The sequence below is a fragment of the Colletotrichum chrysophilum genome (genome assembly GCF_026319265.1).
Source record: "Colletotrichum chrysophilum strain AFK26 chromosome Unknown scaffold_24, whole genome shotgun sequence".
NCBI classification, from domain to species: Eukaryota; Fungi; Ascomycota; class Sordariomycetes; order Glomerellales; family Glomerellaceae; genus Colletotrichum; species Colletotrichum chrysophilum.
Genome location: NW_026517311.1, coordinates 387,000 through 399,532, shown reverse-complemented (window position 1 = coordinate 399,532; position 12,533 = coordinate 387,000). Strand labels below are relative to the sequence as shown.

General features: G+C 57.1%; 5 protein-coding genes across 5 annotated transcripts; 2 read left to right on the top strand and 3 right to left on the bottom strand.

The window, feature by feature from the left end:
- Positions 1-208: 208 nt before the first annotated feature.
- Positions 209-1,324, bottom strand: COL26b_004149 (uncharacterized protein; the record flags this gene model as incomplete). The annotated part of the gene is made up of 1 exon (XM_053177030.1): positions 209-1,324. The coding sequence occupies one exon, from the start codon at positions 1,322-1,324 to the stop codon at positions 209-211; it is 1,116 nt and encodes a 371-aa protein (XP_053039099.1).
- An 811-nt stretch (positions 1,325-2,135) lies between these two features.
- COL26b_004148 (uncharacterized protein) lies at positions 2,136-5,587 on the top strand (the record flags this gene model as incomplete). Its single annotated transcript, XM_053177029.1, has 5 exons — positions 2,136-2,578; positions 2,629-2,722; positions 2,801-4,091; positions 4,653-5,098; positions 5,303-5,587. The coding sequence occupies 5 exons, from the start codon at positions 2,136-2,138 to the stop codon at positions 5,585-5,587; spliced, it is 2,559 nt and encodes an 852-aa protein (XP_053039098.1).
- Positions 5,588-6,314: 727 nt separating this feature from the next.
- On the top strand, positions 6,315-7,613 carry COL26b_004147 (uncharacterized protein; the record flags this gene model as incomplete). The annotated part of the gene is made up of 1 exon (XM_053177028.1): positions 6,315-7,613. The coding sequence occupies one exon, from the start codon at positions 6,315-6,317 to the stop codon at positions 7,611-7,613; it is 1,299 nt and encodes a 432-aa protein (XP_053039097.1).
- Positions 7,614-7,832: 219 nt separating this feature from the next.
- On the bottom strand, positions 7,833-8,988 carry COL26b_004146 (uncharacterized protein; the record flags this gene model as incomplete). Its single annotated transcript, XM_053177027.1, has 2 exons — positions 7,833-8,681; positions 8,905-8,988. 2 exons carry the CDS (start codon positions 8,986-8,988, stop codon positions 7,833-7,835), a joined length of 933 nt encoding a protein of 310 aa, XP_053039096.1.
- Positions 8,989-11,648: 2,660 nt separating this feature from the next.
- COL26b_004145 (uncharacterized protein) lies at positions 11,649-12,105 on the bottom strand (the record flags this gene model as incomplete). The annotated part of the gene is made up of 2 exons (XM_053177026.1): positions 11,649-12,016; positions 12,081-12,105. The coding sequence occupies 2 exons, from the start codon at positions 12,103-12,105 to the stop codon at positions 11,649-11,651; spliced, it is 393 nt and encodes a 130-aa protein (XP_053039095.1).
- Between the last annotated feature and the right edge of the window lie 428 nt (positions 12,106-12,533).

Here is a 12,533-nt window from a genome sequence, read left to right as displayed (position 1 = left end):
ATGCGAATGTTCGATGGGTATGAGTGACGGCTTCGCGCTGTGTCAGGCCTATATCTAGCGACGTTTCGACATGAACTTGGCGCATCTTCTAATGTACACATTATTCTCATTTATCCTCGTTTCATTTTTCCATGTATGATATACAGAGTGCGGGGTATCTCTATAGGTCGTCGTCGTCCTCCTCTTCAAAATTTACTCTCCTTGAATCTTACACGGCTTTGGTTTTGTTGAGTGCTCTGTCCTTCCTGGCCTCTTTCTCCCGCTTGCGCGCCTGGCTCATGCTCACGGGGCCTTGTCCGGCCTTTTCTAACTCCTTCTCCCTGAAAGCCTCGTCGTTGACATCGTCCAAAACGACCTTGCCCAGTTGGCCAACTCTCCATTGCTTGACTATCCAATCTGCCGCACTCTCCGCATTCGCCTCTCCGCCGCTCTTCAACTTGCCCGTCTTGCTTGCTACCCCTCGTAGAAAGTCGTTGACTTCGTTCGTTGGATCGCTGTATTTCGCGTACACACTGGGGTCGGCGAGGTTCATCCGGTAAAGGAGGTAATCCGCAAGAATCACCATCGGGATGCGGTCGTCCTTCACGGATCCGACCAGCGCAAGCTTGACCATGCTCTCGGCCTCGGACACGTACGGCATGAAGACTCCGGGCGTGTCGAGGACGAACACGCCCTCGCCGAGCCCCGCGCCGCCGTCCTTCTCGGAGTCGAGGATGCGCACGGGGGAGGACAGCTTGCGCGTCACGCCGGGCTGCGCGCCGACCCTTGCGACGGACGGCTTCTTCTGCATGCCGTGCTTGCGCAGCTTGTTCAGCAGGGTGCTCTTGCCGACGTTGGGCATGCCGACGACGAGCGCGCGCACGCCCGTCAGGCTGTCGATGCCCTGCGCGACATGGCGGATCTCGCTCAGTAGGGTCTTTGTGCTCGTGCCGTCGTCCTTGCGCCAGAAGACGGCGCGCTGCGGGGTGCCGCCGGCCGCGGTCTGGCCGCGGTGGAAGCGGCGCAGCGCCTGCTCGATCTCGCGGGGGCTGTCGGTGCCGAGGTCGCGGTGGGTGTAGACGACGATGCGCTCGCGGCCGGCGATGGCGCGGTCGAGGATCGGGTTCCAGGAGGTGATGGGGACGCGGTAGTCGCGGCACTCGAGGACTAGGCCGACCTCGCTGAGGCGGGAGGAGATGTCGCGGAGGGCGGCGTGGTGGTGGCCGAGGTAGTAGGAGCGGGGGATGGAGTCGGAGACGTCGAAGCGGGTGCGGGGCGAGAAGGCGCCGGTCGCGGCGGCGGCGGCGACGGTGGTGGTGCTCCGGCGAGCGAGGGTCGGGAGCATCTTGGGAGAGGTTTGTCGGTGCGCCGGGGTTGGGCGCGATGGCCTGTGATTGAGTGGATCTAGCGCGGGTGAGTAATCATTGTCCTTCTGCGACTCAAATTCATGAGCGGTCCCTTTTTTTTGGTTCGGGAGTGAGTTGGGCGTTGATGGAGCTGTTCGCTTTTCTCTTCCCCTTGAAGCGCAGGGTGGGAAATTTGGTCGCAAATTTCTTTTCAGCCTGACAGCGCACCGGTCGCGCAGCCTCATCGAATGCGCCACAATTGATTGGCCGGCGGGGGTGTAAAGGTTGGAGGGGCACTGAAGCTGGGCCCCTGCACCCTGCGACGGTGACGTCAGGGACGCCGTGCCGGATCCGAGAGCTTCGGAGGAACCAGTCTCCACCTGTGCCAAGGCTTGGCCAATGAGGGTTGAGAATCCACGTGGGGGACGGGCGGCGTTCGATTTGTTGCAGAGCGCTTGAATTGAAGCCGTTTTTTTGAGTTTTGTCGCTTGTTGGGCACTGATCAAGGGCCTGCCTTGGACGCCCTGGATGTTTCGAGACTATGGAAAAGTATGCCGCGCAACCGATGAGTGAAAAAGCGGTGTTTCTTGGTTCGTGACTTGCCGCGGGGCGTTTGGGGCTAAAGATAGACGCGTGTTGAGTTCTTCAAAAATACCTTCTATCTTTCCTCTTTGCCTAATGACTCGACTTGACATGTCGTCACTTGCTTTTGCTGTCATCTGTTGAACGCCTGCTGCTGTTCATTTCTGGAGGTGACAGCCTGGAGTTGCGGTGAACACCACCATCTTCAGCACCCCCAACTCCTCCACGATGGGTCCCGAAGGTGATCGTCGGGCGTCAGCCACAGCACGGCAGACCAACGACGACGACGCCATCACGCCAGTTCCGGAGTTGCAAACACAGGCTCCTTCAGAGAGAACGATTTCTCCCGCGAACCGAGAGCTGTCACCCGAAGTCGCCTCCGTTCGCCAAGAGGAGCGTTCCCCGAGCAGATGGCGAGGATACTTTGCCAAGAGCGGGAAGCTCAGACCGTTCAGACTGCTGAAGGAGGACTCTCTCAACTTCAGACTGCGATACATATCAGACTGGACTGTGTTCAACCAACTCGTGCTGGCCAGTGCGATCTACGTCTTCTTTACTAACATTTTGCCCGGCATCACCTTTGCCAGCGACTTGTACGTTCTGACTGGAGAGTCGTGGGGGACGATCGAGGTTGTGTTTAGCACAGGGCTCTGTGGGATCATCTTTGCTCTGTAAGTTGGCGGGAAAGCTTGTGACTGTTGTGATACTAATACGTCCTCAGATTCTCGGCCCAGCCGTTGACTATCCTCGGTGTCACTGGTCCATTTTCGGTTCTGGCAGAGAATATCTACTCGCTATGCGAGAACTCTTTCAAGGTAGCGTCCATTCCTCGACGCGGTCATTTTGACCCGTCATTCTTATTCCAAGTGTATGGCTGCGACTGACATTCCCAGATCCCCTTTCTGCCCTTCATGGCCTGGTCCCTCATCCACTCCGGCTGGATGCACTACCTCCTCGCCATCTTCAACGCCCACGACTACACCATGCAGTACGTCACCGACTTTAGCGCCGATATCTTCTCCCTCCTAAACAGCGTAATTTACTTCCATAAGGCCGTCCGCGAGCTCGAGCGCACCAAAGCCGCGGTCTCGCTCGCGGCCTTTCTCTACTCCATCATCGGCGCAGTGGGCACCTGTCTCCTCGCCATCTTCCTCTCGACGGCGCCGTCGTGGAAGCCGCTGTTCCACAGGTACGTCCGCATGGGCCTCGCGGAGTACGCCGCCGCCATCTCCATCGTCTTCTTCATCGGCATGCCCTACGTCGGCGACCTGGCGCACCTCGACCACAACAGGCTGGAGGTCTCCAAGACGTTCAGGCCGTCGTCGCCGAGCCGGGACGTCTTCTTTGTCGAGTTCTGGAAGCTCCCCATCGGCTGGATCTTCATCGCCATCATCCCGGGCATCATCATCACGGTGCTGTTCTACTTTGACCACGAGATCAGCAGCATCATCTGCACGGCGAAGAGGTACGGCATCCAGAAGCCTGGGGGCTACGCGTGGGATATCATGCTTCTGGGCACGACGACGATTATGTGCGGTATTCTCGGGATCCCGCCAGCGAACGGACTCCTTCCTCAAGCACCGCTACACTCTGAATCTCTCATGCACACCGTCGTCGAAGATCCTCCCGCCCCGAACTCTGAGCCCGGCGAAGACCCCCCATTGAAACCCTTGATACGGGTCTACGAACAGAGATATTCGCCCCTCATCCAAGCGGCTGGCATCTTACTCTTCGTCTCACCGCCCTTTCAACACGTCCTGGGCTTCACGCCTACCTCTGTCCTCGCAGGACTGTTTATGTTCATGGGCTACCAGTCGCTATCCGTCAACCCGATCCTCAACAGAATCTGGCACCTCCTCACGCCCATATCGGAACTTCCTGCTTTGCCCCAGGGCGCGTCCTGGCTGGGCATTCACATGTATACCATCTCGCAGATCATCCTCACCGGCATCGTTTTTGGAGTCACATTGACCGTCGCAGCCCCAGGGTTCCCCATCATCATCATCATCTTGGTCCCTGTCAGGCTGTTCCTGATGAACAAAGTATGGAATCGGGAGACATTGAGATACGTCGACGGGTGGGCGACAAGAGAAGGAAAGCCGGAGGACAACGAGAACGACCGCAGGCGGGAGGCCGTCATCGCCTCGCGCGAGTCAGCTAGACGAGTGTCCGACGAGGAGAAGGGTACGAAATCTGCGTGAAATAACTGCAAAGATACAGCTAGAATGCACAAAGAGCCGGCAATACAAAACCACTCCATTCAATTGCAGAAGTTCATCACAAATGTCACCTCGCTGCATGAAGAAACCCCGGTCCCTGTCCTGCGAGATCTATCCATCTGCGGGGTTCCGTCCCGCTGTCAACCACGTCCGGACCCATTTACCCCCCGCCCCGAGGTCGAAGGGTACCCTTTTTCGGATCAATGTCCGTGATGCATCGGGTGAAGATACCCGCAGCGGCGGCTACCGCGATCAACCTACAATCCGCCTTCGCAGCCTTACCTTGTGAGACATATTGCGCCATGGCGTATTTCAGGGCCGAGATGCCCGGTGGGCGTCGAGGAGCTGTCTCGTCTCACCTGGGCTTGTTGAACTTCTCATCGCACTCGGTTTATCTGTAATTAAGATGTCGTTATCTGTAGCCGGGAAATATGCAGTCATCACTGGCGCAGGATCAGGTAAGTCATCAACTCAGTCGTCACAAGACCAGAAAAGAAAAGGGAAAAAAAGCTCACGCATCACCAAGGTATCAACCTGGCCTTCGCCAAACTCCTTCTCGAGCGCGGCTGCTCCGTCCTCATAGGCGACCTCGCCCTCCGCCCCGAGGCATCCTCCCTCGTCTCCCAGTACTCCCCCCAGTCCTCATCAGACAGCAGCCGTCCGGCAGCCCACTTCCAGCAGACCAACGTCGCCTCCTGGCCGCAGCTCTCCCGCCTATGGGACACGGCGCTCGCCACCTTCCCATGCGTCGACATCGTCGTGCCCGGGGCGGGCATCTTCGAGCCGGCGTGGAGCTCCTTCTGGCACGCGCCCAAGACGGCATCGAACCCGGACACTAAGTCGCGCGACGCCGCTGCGGCGGAGCCGGGCACGTACGCGGTCATCGATGTCAACCTGACGCACCCGATCCGGCTGAGCCAGCTCGCCATCGGGCACTGGACGCAGACGCACCGGCCGGGGTGTCTGGTGCACGTGAGCAGTATCGCGGGGCACGCGTTCGGGTTCGGGACGCCGTTGTATTTTGCGAGCAAGCATGGCTTGCACGCTTTTGTGAGGAGTCTAGGGGAGATGAGGGATCGGGTTGGGATTAGGTGCAGCGCTGTCGCGCCTGGGGCCGTCATGGTATGACTCTACATGTTTTGTCTTTTCTGTTCGATAGTTGCTAACGTCATGCAGACCCCAATGTGGCGGGAGGACCCCGACAAGAAGCATATGGCCGAGGAGAAGGAAGACGCGAAGCTGTTCACGGAGCCCGAGGAGATTGCTCGGGGCATGCTTGAGCTTTGCGAGAACCCTGAGTACGGGAATGGAACCATCCTGGAGGTTGTCAAGGGAAGGAAGCGGGTTGTGCCGTTTTACCACGCCGAACCGCCACAGGGTGACGGAGTCTTCATACCAAAGTACAAGGAGGGCGCGGAGAAGCTCTGGGACGGGTTGGAAAGCGGCGGGTTGAAGGTCTGATGGATGGCATGAAGTGAAATGGCGGGGCCGAGTTCGAAGAATGAAGAGCATTGTGTAGAGACTGGCTCTATCTCGTGTACCGCAGCGAATACTTTTTCTTTGAGCTTACTCATTCTCTATTATAAAAATCGTCGTTGTAATTATTGTCATGACTGTCGTCGTCGTCGTCGTCACTATTGGTCTTATTATCGTTGCTTCTACCTACTAACGTCTCTAGTCGTATCATAACATTATGCTCGTCATTGCGTAGGTAGGAGAGATAGCCGTGTAAACACCGAAATACTAGGCGGGCTCGTTATTTGTTATGTGCTCTTGATCCTCATGGCATTTAGACTATGTTGTGTTTTGAAAGATTGAATTACAAAACCTATCTTGAAGAGAATGCATGCCTCTTGCTTAAAATCCAGCCCCCAATTCGTCTTGGCGAAGGATCCGGTTTGCTGACCAAAAACACGAACCAATTCGAACCACACCTTCGTGGTTCGAGCTTCTTGTTGCCTATTCAGGTAAGTGCGAAGCTCAGCAGCGGCAGGTAAGGCGAACGAACCACACCAACAGCTGCGGCCCGACGAACTGAGACATCACCCCCCCAACGCCACGCCAAATGGTGACTCTGCATTTCAGCCCTCGCTTAAATCAAGGCGGCATCCCCCTCACCCAGCTGTTGAAGCTTCTCGTGGTTGTAGCTCCAAGACATGCCTTGTGGAAACATTGTCTTGTGTATATGATGGCGTCTCTTGGAGATCTGATTCACTCGCCAGATGTACAAGACCTGCCAAGACGCCCGCACCTCGAGCTCTTCAACACGGATCCGACGGCATGCGGCGATGCCTCTTTTCACCTCTTCTCTCAGCTTCCCACCGAGCTTCGACTGCTTATATGGCAACATGCTCTGCAGCGAAACCGCCTGCTGAACGTCACGGTTGAAGAGGCGGAAAGCAAAACTGTCGATGAGACTCCAAGATACTCCCTCGTCAACTCCCTGGGCCGCCCCATAACGGGAGACAACTACAGCGTCACAGTCCAAGCCCGGTGCCGTCTCCTCCCGGAACTCATGTCTGTATCCCGCGAATCTCGAGAGGCCGCCAGAGCATTCTACCCCGTCAGCCTCCCCTGCCACCTCAAATCCGCCGCCGGAACCCAAAAGACGGCCCTCCTTCTTAACCTCTCCTACGACTACCTCCAAATATCATCCGGCCCCTCCTGGAAAGCCACCATCGACTTCCTCCACGACCTCCGCGCCCACGACCCCTCAGGCACCGGCCTCCAGCACCTCGTCCTCGACGACGCCGACTCCGACCCCACACCGCTCAAACCGACCGACATCGACACCACCGCCCTCGCCGCGTTCCGCGCCACCGTCAAAGGCCTCAAGAGCATCTGGTTCCGAAACGTCACCCCGGCCGGCCGCGGCCTCGACGTGCTGACCTTCCGAACCGCCCACGTCTTCAACTACGGCTACCCCGTCGTTCCCTCCTTCACCTTCTTCGACGCGCCCCGCCGGGACCCGCGCAACATCTCGCGGGACCTGGAGAAGGTGTGGGCCGGGATTCACGACCCGCGCGGGAAGCCGCTGGCCTGGCGCCGGCTCCTCCGCAGCCTCGATGTCGATCCCGAGCGTGATCTCGACCCGGCGGCCGACGTGCGCGTCATGGTCAGCGCGCACAGGGAGGATAAAGTGCGCAGCCGTGAGGAGGCAAGGCGGTGTCTTCATGAGGAGGACTTTGAGTGGTTGAGGCTGCAGTGGTGGTTTCACGGGTGGGCGGACGGGCCGGATTGGGGCCGCGGATGCCCGCCGACGGGATGCTTTGGGACTCCGTCAGGGCTCATGGCGTGCGTGCCTCGCTTCGACGGTCCGGAGGTGCTGGCTGCGGCGCCGAGGCCGGCGTTGGGGTTTTGGCTGTTTCCTGTGGGTGCGTTTGGAGAGTTGAGGGAGGATGAGGATCCGGACGGGTGGTTGAAGATAAAGGGGCTATTTGACCTGAAGGGTTCCTGGCCTGATCTTGCGCTGGCACACATATCATGATGTTTTGGATTTGTCCTTCATTTTTGCGGGTAAGATATGCGCGGAGACCAAGCTGCGGTAGAATATTAGAGAAAGGTGACAGCTTTTCACCGGTTCTGGTTCTTTATGGTACAGTTCTTGACTTTGGTGATCGACACTTGCCAAGCCAAAGAGCCGTGACTTCAGTTCAGACGACAATGCCAGGCTTGGCTGGACAACCTCTAGAGCAATCATCCCAAGCTATGAATGAGATTCTCCAAAGTCCAAGACTTCATCTAAAGAAAGCATAGTAAACGGTCCAATCTCAAATGCCAAGCCGTCTTCTTTGCGCTGAGGTGTTCGCACCGCTATGGCTGTCATGTAATCAGGACCCAAGGCTCTCAAACACACATTCGCATCTTCGACCTTGGCTCCCTTGAAGATGATGTCGTGCTCCGTGACGGCGTCTCCTTCGTCCTCAAACTTCTCCGCCGGCAGTGGCGGCTTGAAGTTCTTGAACTGGAGGTCGCCGAGCCACTCTGCAAGCAGCGCCTCGCCCGTCATCTTGACGTACGCCTCCCTCAGACACCAAAGAGCGTAGAAGCATCGCAGTTTGAAATCCATCGAGTCCTCTGCTGAGGCCCCCGGTTTCAACCCCGGCGGGATCGCCGAGAGAACCTGCCACTTGAGGAAGCTCGCCTCAGCAGGCGAGAGCACATCGGCGTGCACGTCCACGAAGCGCGGCCACCCCTCGCTCCTGAGCATGCTGTGGTCTCTGGAGCGACGCTCCGAGGTGCAGACAATGTCAACGCCCACGTCTACCGGTCCATTGGCCGCGTCATAACCGTGGACGGCGAAGAGCGCAACAAGACCGGCTTGGTGGCTCACGTTGAAGCTCAGGGGTTCGGAGCCGTCGGCGGTGCGGAAGACGGGCTTTGTCTTCTCATTGCGGACAGTGTTTGCCGAAGGCCAGGGGACGCCGCAGAAACGACTGATGGCGTAGCGTTTCAGAAGGTGCGAGCCTAGAGACAGCTTCGCGTCGCGAACGTGGTAGTACTTTAGCACAGCTTTGCGCTCGTCGGCGCTGAGGAGGGCGAGAGCTCGGGATGCCTGAGTCGTTTGGTCAGTTTCGTGGTGTTTTCAGGGTTTGCTTCTGCTCTTCCAGGGTTGAAGTGAGGCGAATGGGATATTGCGCCGACTTGCTGGGCGACTATTGGGGTAAAGATCTCGCCTCGGGCGGTTTGATTTGCATGGAGAAGGACGAAACAGACATGGGTGTGTGTGGGTGGTTCACGGGCGGTTCGGTTCGGTGAGGGAGGGTGAGGTTTCTTACTGCTTGTTCGAGGTGCTTCGTTTCAGTGGCCTCTGGATACAGGTGCCGAGTATCCAGGATCCACTGTGTGATAGTCGGGGCCATCTCGATCGGTATTGCTTTCGGTCGTTTCCAACCACGTTTCTCGCACTCGCAGGCTGGGGTTTTGCGATATGTCGTTTTTGCTCTATGTACAATGAGTCCCGCGGCCGAGAGATCTCGAGTGAAGCTCCAGTGGCTGCAGTTCCAGAAACCAAGCCGTCCCAGTCTGGGTCAGACAACCCGACTCAAGATTCACCTCAAACCAGCCGCCGCCGTCACAAGAGGGGACGAAACGTGCCTGCCAAGCAATTCGATTAAGGTTAAGGATTGCCTACAGCCCGTGATTGACACCTTATTGCCCCGCAGGACAGGTGAGAAGAGACGTGAAAGAGACGAGTGGTGCAGCTGCAGCGGTGGCCGAGAGGAGCGTAGAGCCGTTTGGCGACTTGACACAAGAAACAAGCAATTGGACGATGGAGCTCGGAGGGGCTGAAGCGAGAAGGCGAAGAATGCTTGGTCACTGGTGCAGAAACCCCGGGCAGGCCGACAACAGTGATGGATCGATGATTTGCAATCTCAGGTTTCAGACATCAGGCCATTGGGACCTTGGGAGTTGCGAGTCGCTCCTGGTTTCATGGGGTTTGGTTGGGTGGGTGGAAAAGAAGCTGGAAGGGATGAGACGAGAGACTGAGGTGAGAGTGGAAGAGTAAGGTAAGGTGTCGTTGCGCGTGGGTGGAGGAGGGGCACGTTGAGACGTTTCCACCCCTTCCCTCAGGTTCCCGGTCCTCCAGGCGCCCCAAAGTTCCCAACTCAGGTCCAGTGCCACCCAACCTCCAGTTGTGCTGCCGGAACAGGGCGGACCAACGCCCGCTAGCGCCCATTCTTCCAGGTGGGGTGTCACTGGTTCCAGAGGCTCACGACTGCAGATCATACCAGTTGGCGGCTTGGCCCTGTCTTTGCCGCCCCAAACCTTTTCTCGACTTCAACTCCACCTGTGTCTGACATGCCACTCTGAATCCTGTATAAAGCTTCATCAACCGTCCCTCGTTTAGATCTTGTTTCTTTACTCCTCTCCAGCGCAATTCTACTCTCTCTTTCTAGAATTCGCCATGCAGTCGAGTCCACCAGCCAAACACACAGATTCCTGCATTTCCACTACCTCAATCGGCCTCTCCCGTTCCGCCGCCATGTCCGCTACGATCACCACATAACAGACAACCACCACCATGCGCGGCGTCGAGCAGGCCAGGAGTGCCACTCTCTGTTCCACCTGATGTTCCCTTCCACGGAAGAGTAGAGTTGAAGGTGTTGAGCAGGGAAACCTTTTTTTGTTGGATTTTCCTGTCTGGAGGTCGGGGCGCGCCAGCCGGAAGACAGTCGAGGATCACCTTTTTACAACAACTTTTACACCGCTGGATGGATCCGCAGTCACCTGAAGCGTCGATGATCCGTCCGCAGCTGCCACGCGCCGCCCTCGCAAGGGACGGCGCGGAAGGCGCCGGATGACGAGAATTCGCTGGTAGGCCTGCGTGAGCCTGGAAGTGACGACGACTCTCCCCTTGGTCCTTGGACCCGCCCGCCTCGCCTGGATCGGACTCTTCGTGAGTTAGAGGAAGGATTGAGAAGGCGGGACTTTGTCCTGACTCGCCCAACCCCGGATTCTTCGTGAGTTAGGGGTTGTGGTTTGAGAGGGATGGGGATCGAGGGTGTTGAGGCGTATTTCTTACTTTTCTTCTTTTTTTCTTCAAATCAGCCCATCATAACGCCGAGAGTTGGGCAGCCCTATGAAGCGCAGGGGATGGGTTCGTGCACTTGTGTGGATCCGAAACTGCGTGGAGGGTCCCTTGCAGAGTCTGGACCTTTACGTGGTGCGGGGGATTACGATGCTCGGAAGCATCAACCAACCAGACTATGTTGAATGGAAAGGGGAGGAAAGGGAACTTGGATGGTATTGGGATGGCCTTGAGAATCGATCAAAGATCTGGGGTGTAGGGAGGGGGAGACGTCGAGGTGGTGGATGGGGCAAGCTATGGCTTGTGCAACTGTTTACAATAATACAATGATTTTCTCTCACCTCGATTGGTTCAAACGTTCGATTGATGACCTACAATTTACTTACCGCTTCCGAAAGAATAAGGAAATAATTGGCACAGTGGTCGAGAAGCTGACAACGTGCCTCGTGTGGTTTGGACTGGTTCCCAGGCAAGCTGGTCCTCTCGTACACGTCAACCCTAAATCAGCGCTTTTTCCCGTGTATACAATATGACTGTATAGCTTTTGTCGAGTGTGCAGCTATTTCTCATTACACTTGATGTCTTTGTACATGTCTATTGGCGCGTTTAGATAAACGGGAGTCTGTAGCTATTAAAGGACAACCGTCCCGATAATTCGGCTCCCTATGCAACCCAGTAGACCGGCGTCTCGACAGTCGTTGCTCATTCAAGCGTGATATCCAACAAGTTCGTACTTGTGTATCGAGCCACTACACCCACCGCTTTTTGCCGCTTCTCCAACCCGGCATGTACACGGGCATTTCAATCCAAAGGTTGAGTCGGGATGTCGCGGCGCCTGTCCTCAGGATGTAATCGTACACTGGCTGCGAGATCATTTTGCAAAAACTCCAAGACGCCAACCGATGCCTCGCTCTTCAGGTCATACGCATAGTCTGTACAGTATCTCGTGATATCCACCTCTTCAAGCTTTCTTCACAGTATTCTGTTGGATCACTTCTTTTGCGCCTCAGCCTGCTCGGCCCGGTACTTCTCGTTCTCCACCTCCCTCCAGTCCTTGGGCATGGGCTCGTTGCCGTCCGTCTCGCCCCTGCCACCAGCGAAGGCCGGCCGTCCGGCGTACAACTGGTAGCCCTTGCCCGACTCGGCTTCGTTCATGGTCTTGTAGTTGACGGGCATGTTGCCGCGGAAGCGCTTGCGCATGTCGACCATGCCGCGTTTGCACTCGCCGAAGCCCTTCTTGAGCTGCTGGCACTTTGTCGGGAGGGTGTTGACGAGGGGTTCGCGGAGGCAGTCGGAGGCGCTGTTCTGGTGGACCATGACGCAGTCGGATTCCTGGAGGCATTGCGCGAGAGCCGCGCCTGTGGGCATTTAATCAGTTGAGTGTCCATGCGAGTGGTTCTTGGGAGGGGAGTTGGGACGCACGCAATTCTTTGCAGGAGCTGGGCATGGTGACGGCGGTCTGGGGGTATTTCCGTTGGTGGACAGGCAGGCGGTGGTAGGTGGTTCGACGTGAAGCCTCAGCGTACAGTACCGACTCTAAGGTTTGCGAAGCATCAAACAATTAGAGAAAAAAACGGCCACTGTGATTGGATGAGATGAGACCCACTCGGATGCAGCGGTTCCAGCGTCCTTTCACAGCGTTCTCGCGAGTCTGCAAGGTGCGAGCACAGAGACAACCCCCAGGGCAGCGTGAGGAGAGGCCGCTAAGGTTGGCTTAGTGCCATGTCCCTGCAGTCCTTCAGGTCCTCAGGTTCCCGCTTTTCAGGGATCCAGGCCCGTCGACCAACCGCGTCGCTCGCGCGGGCACCCCCTTCCCCACCTCATGCCCCTTCCAATTGTGGCACCCTTGCCCCGAAGAGAGCTGCCATGACGGCG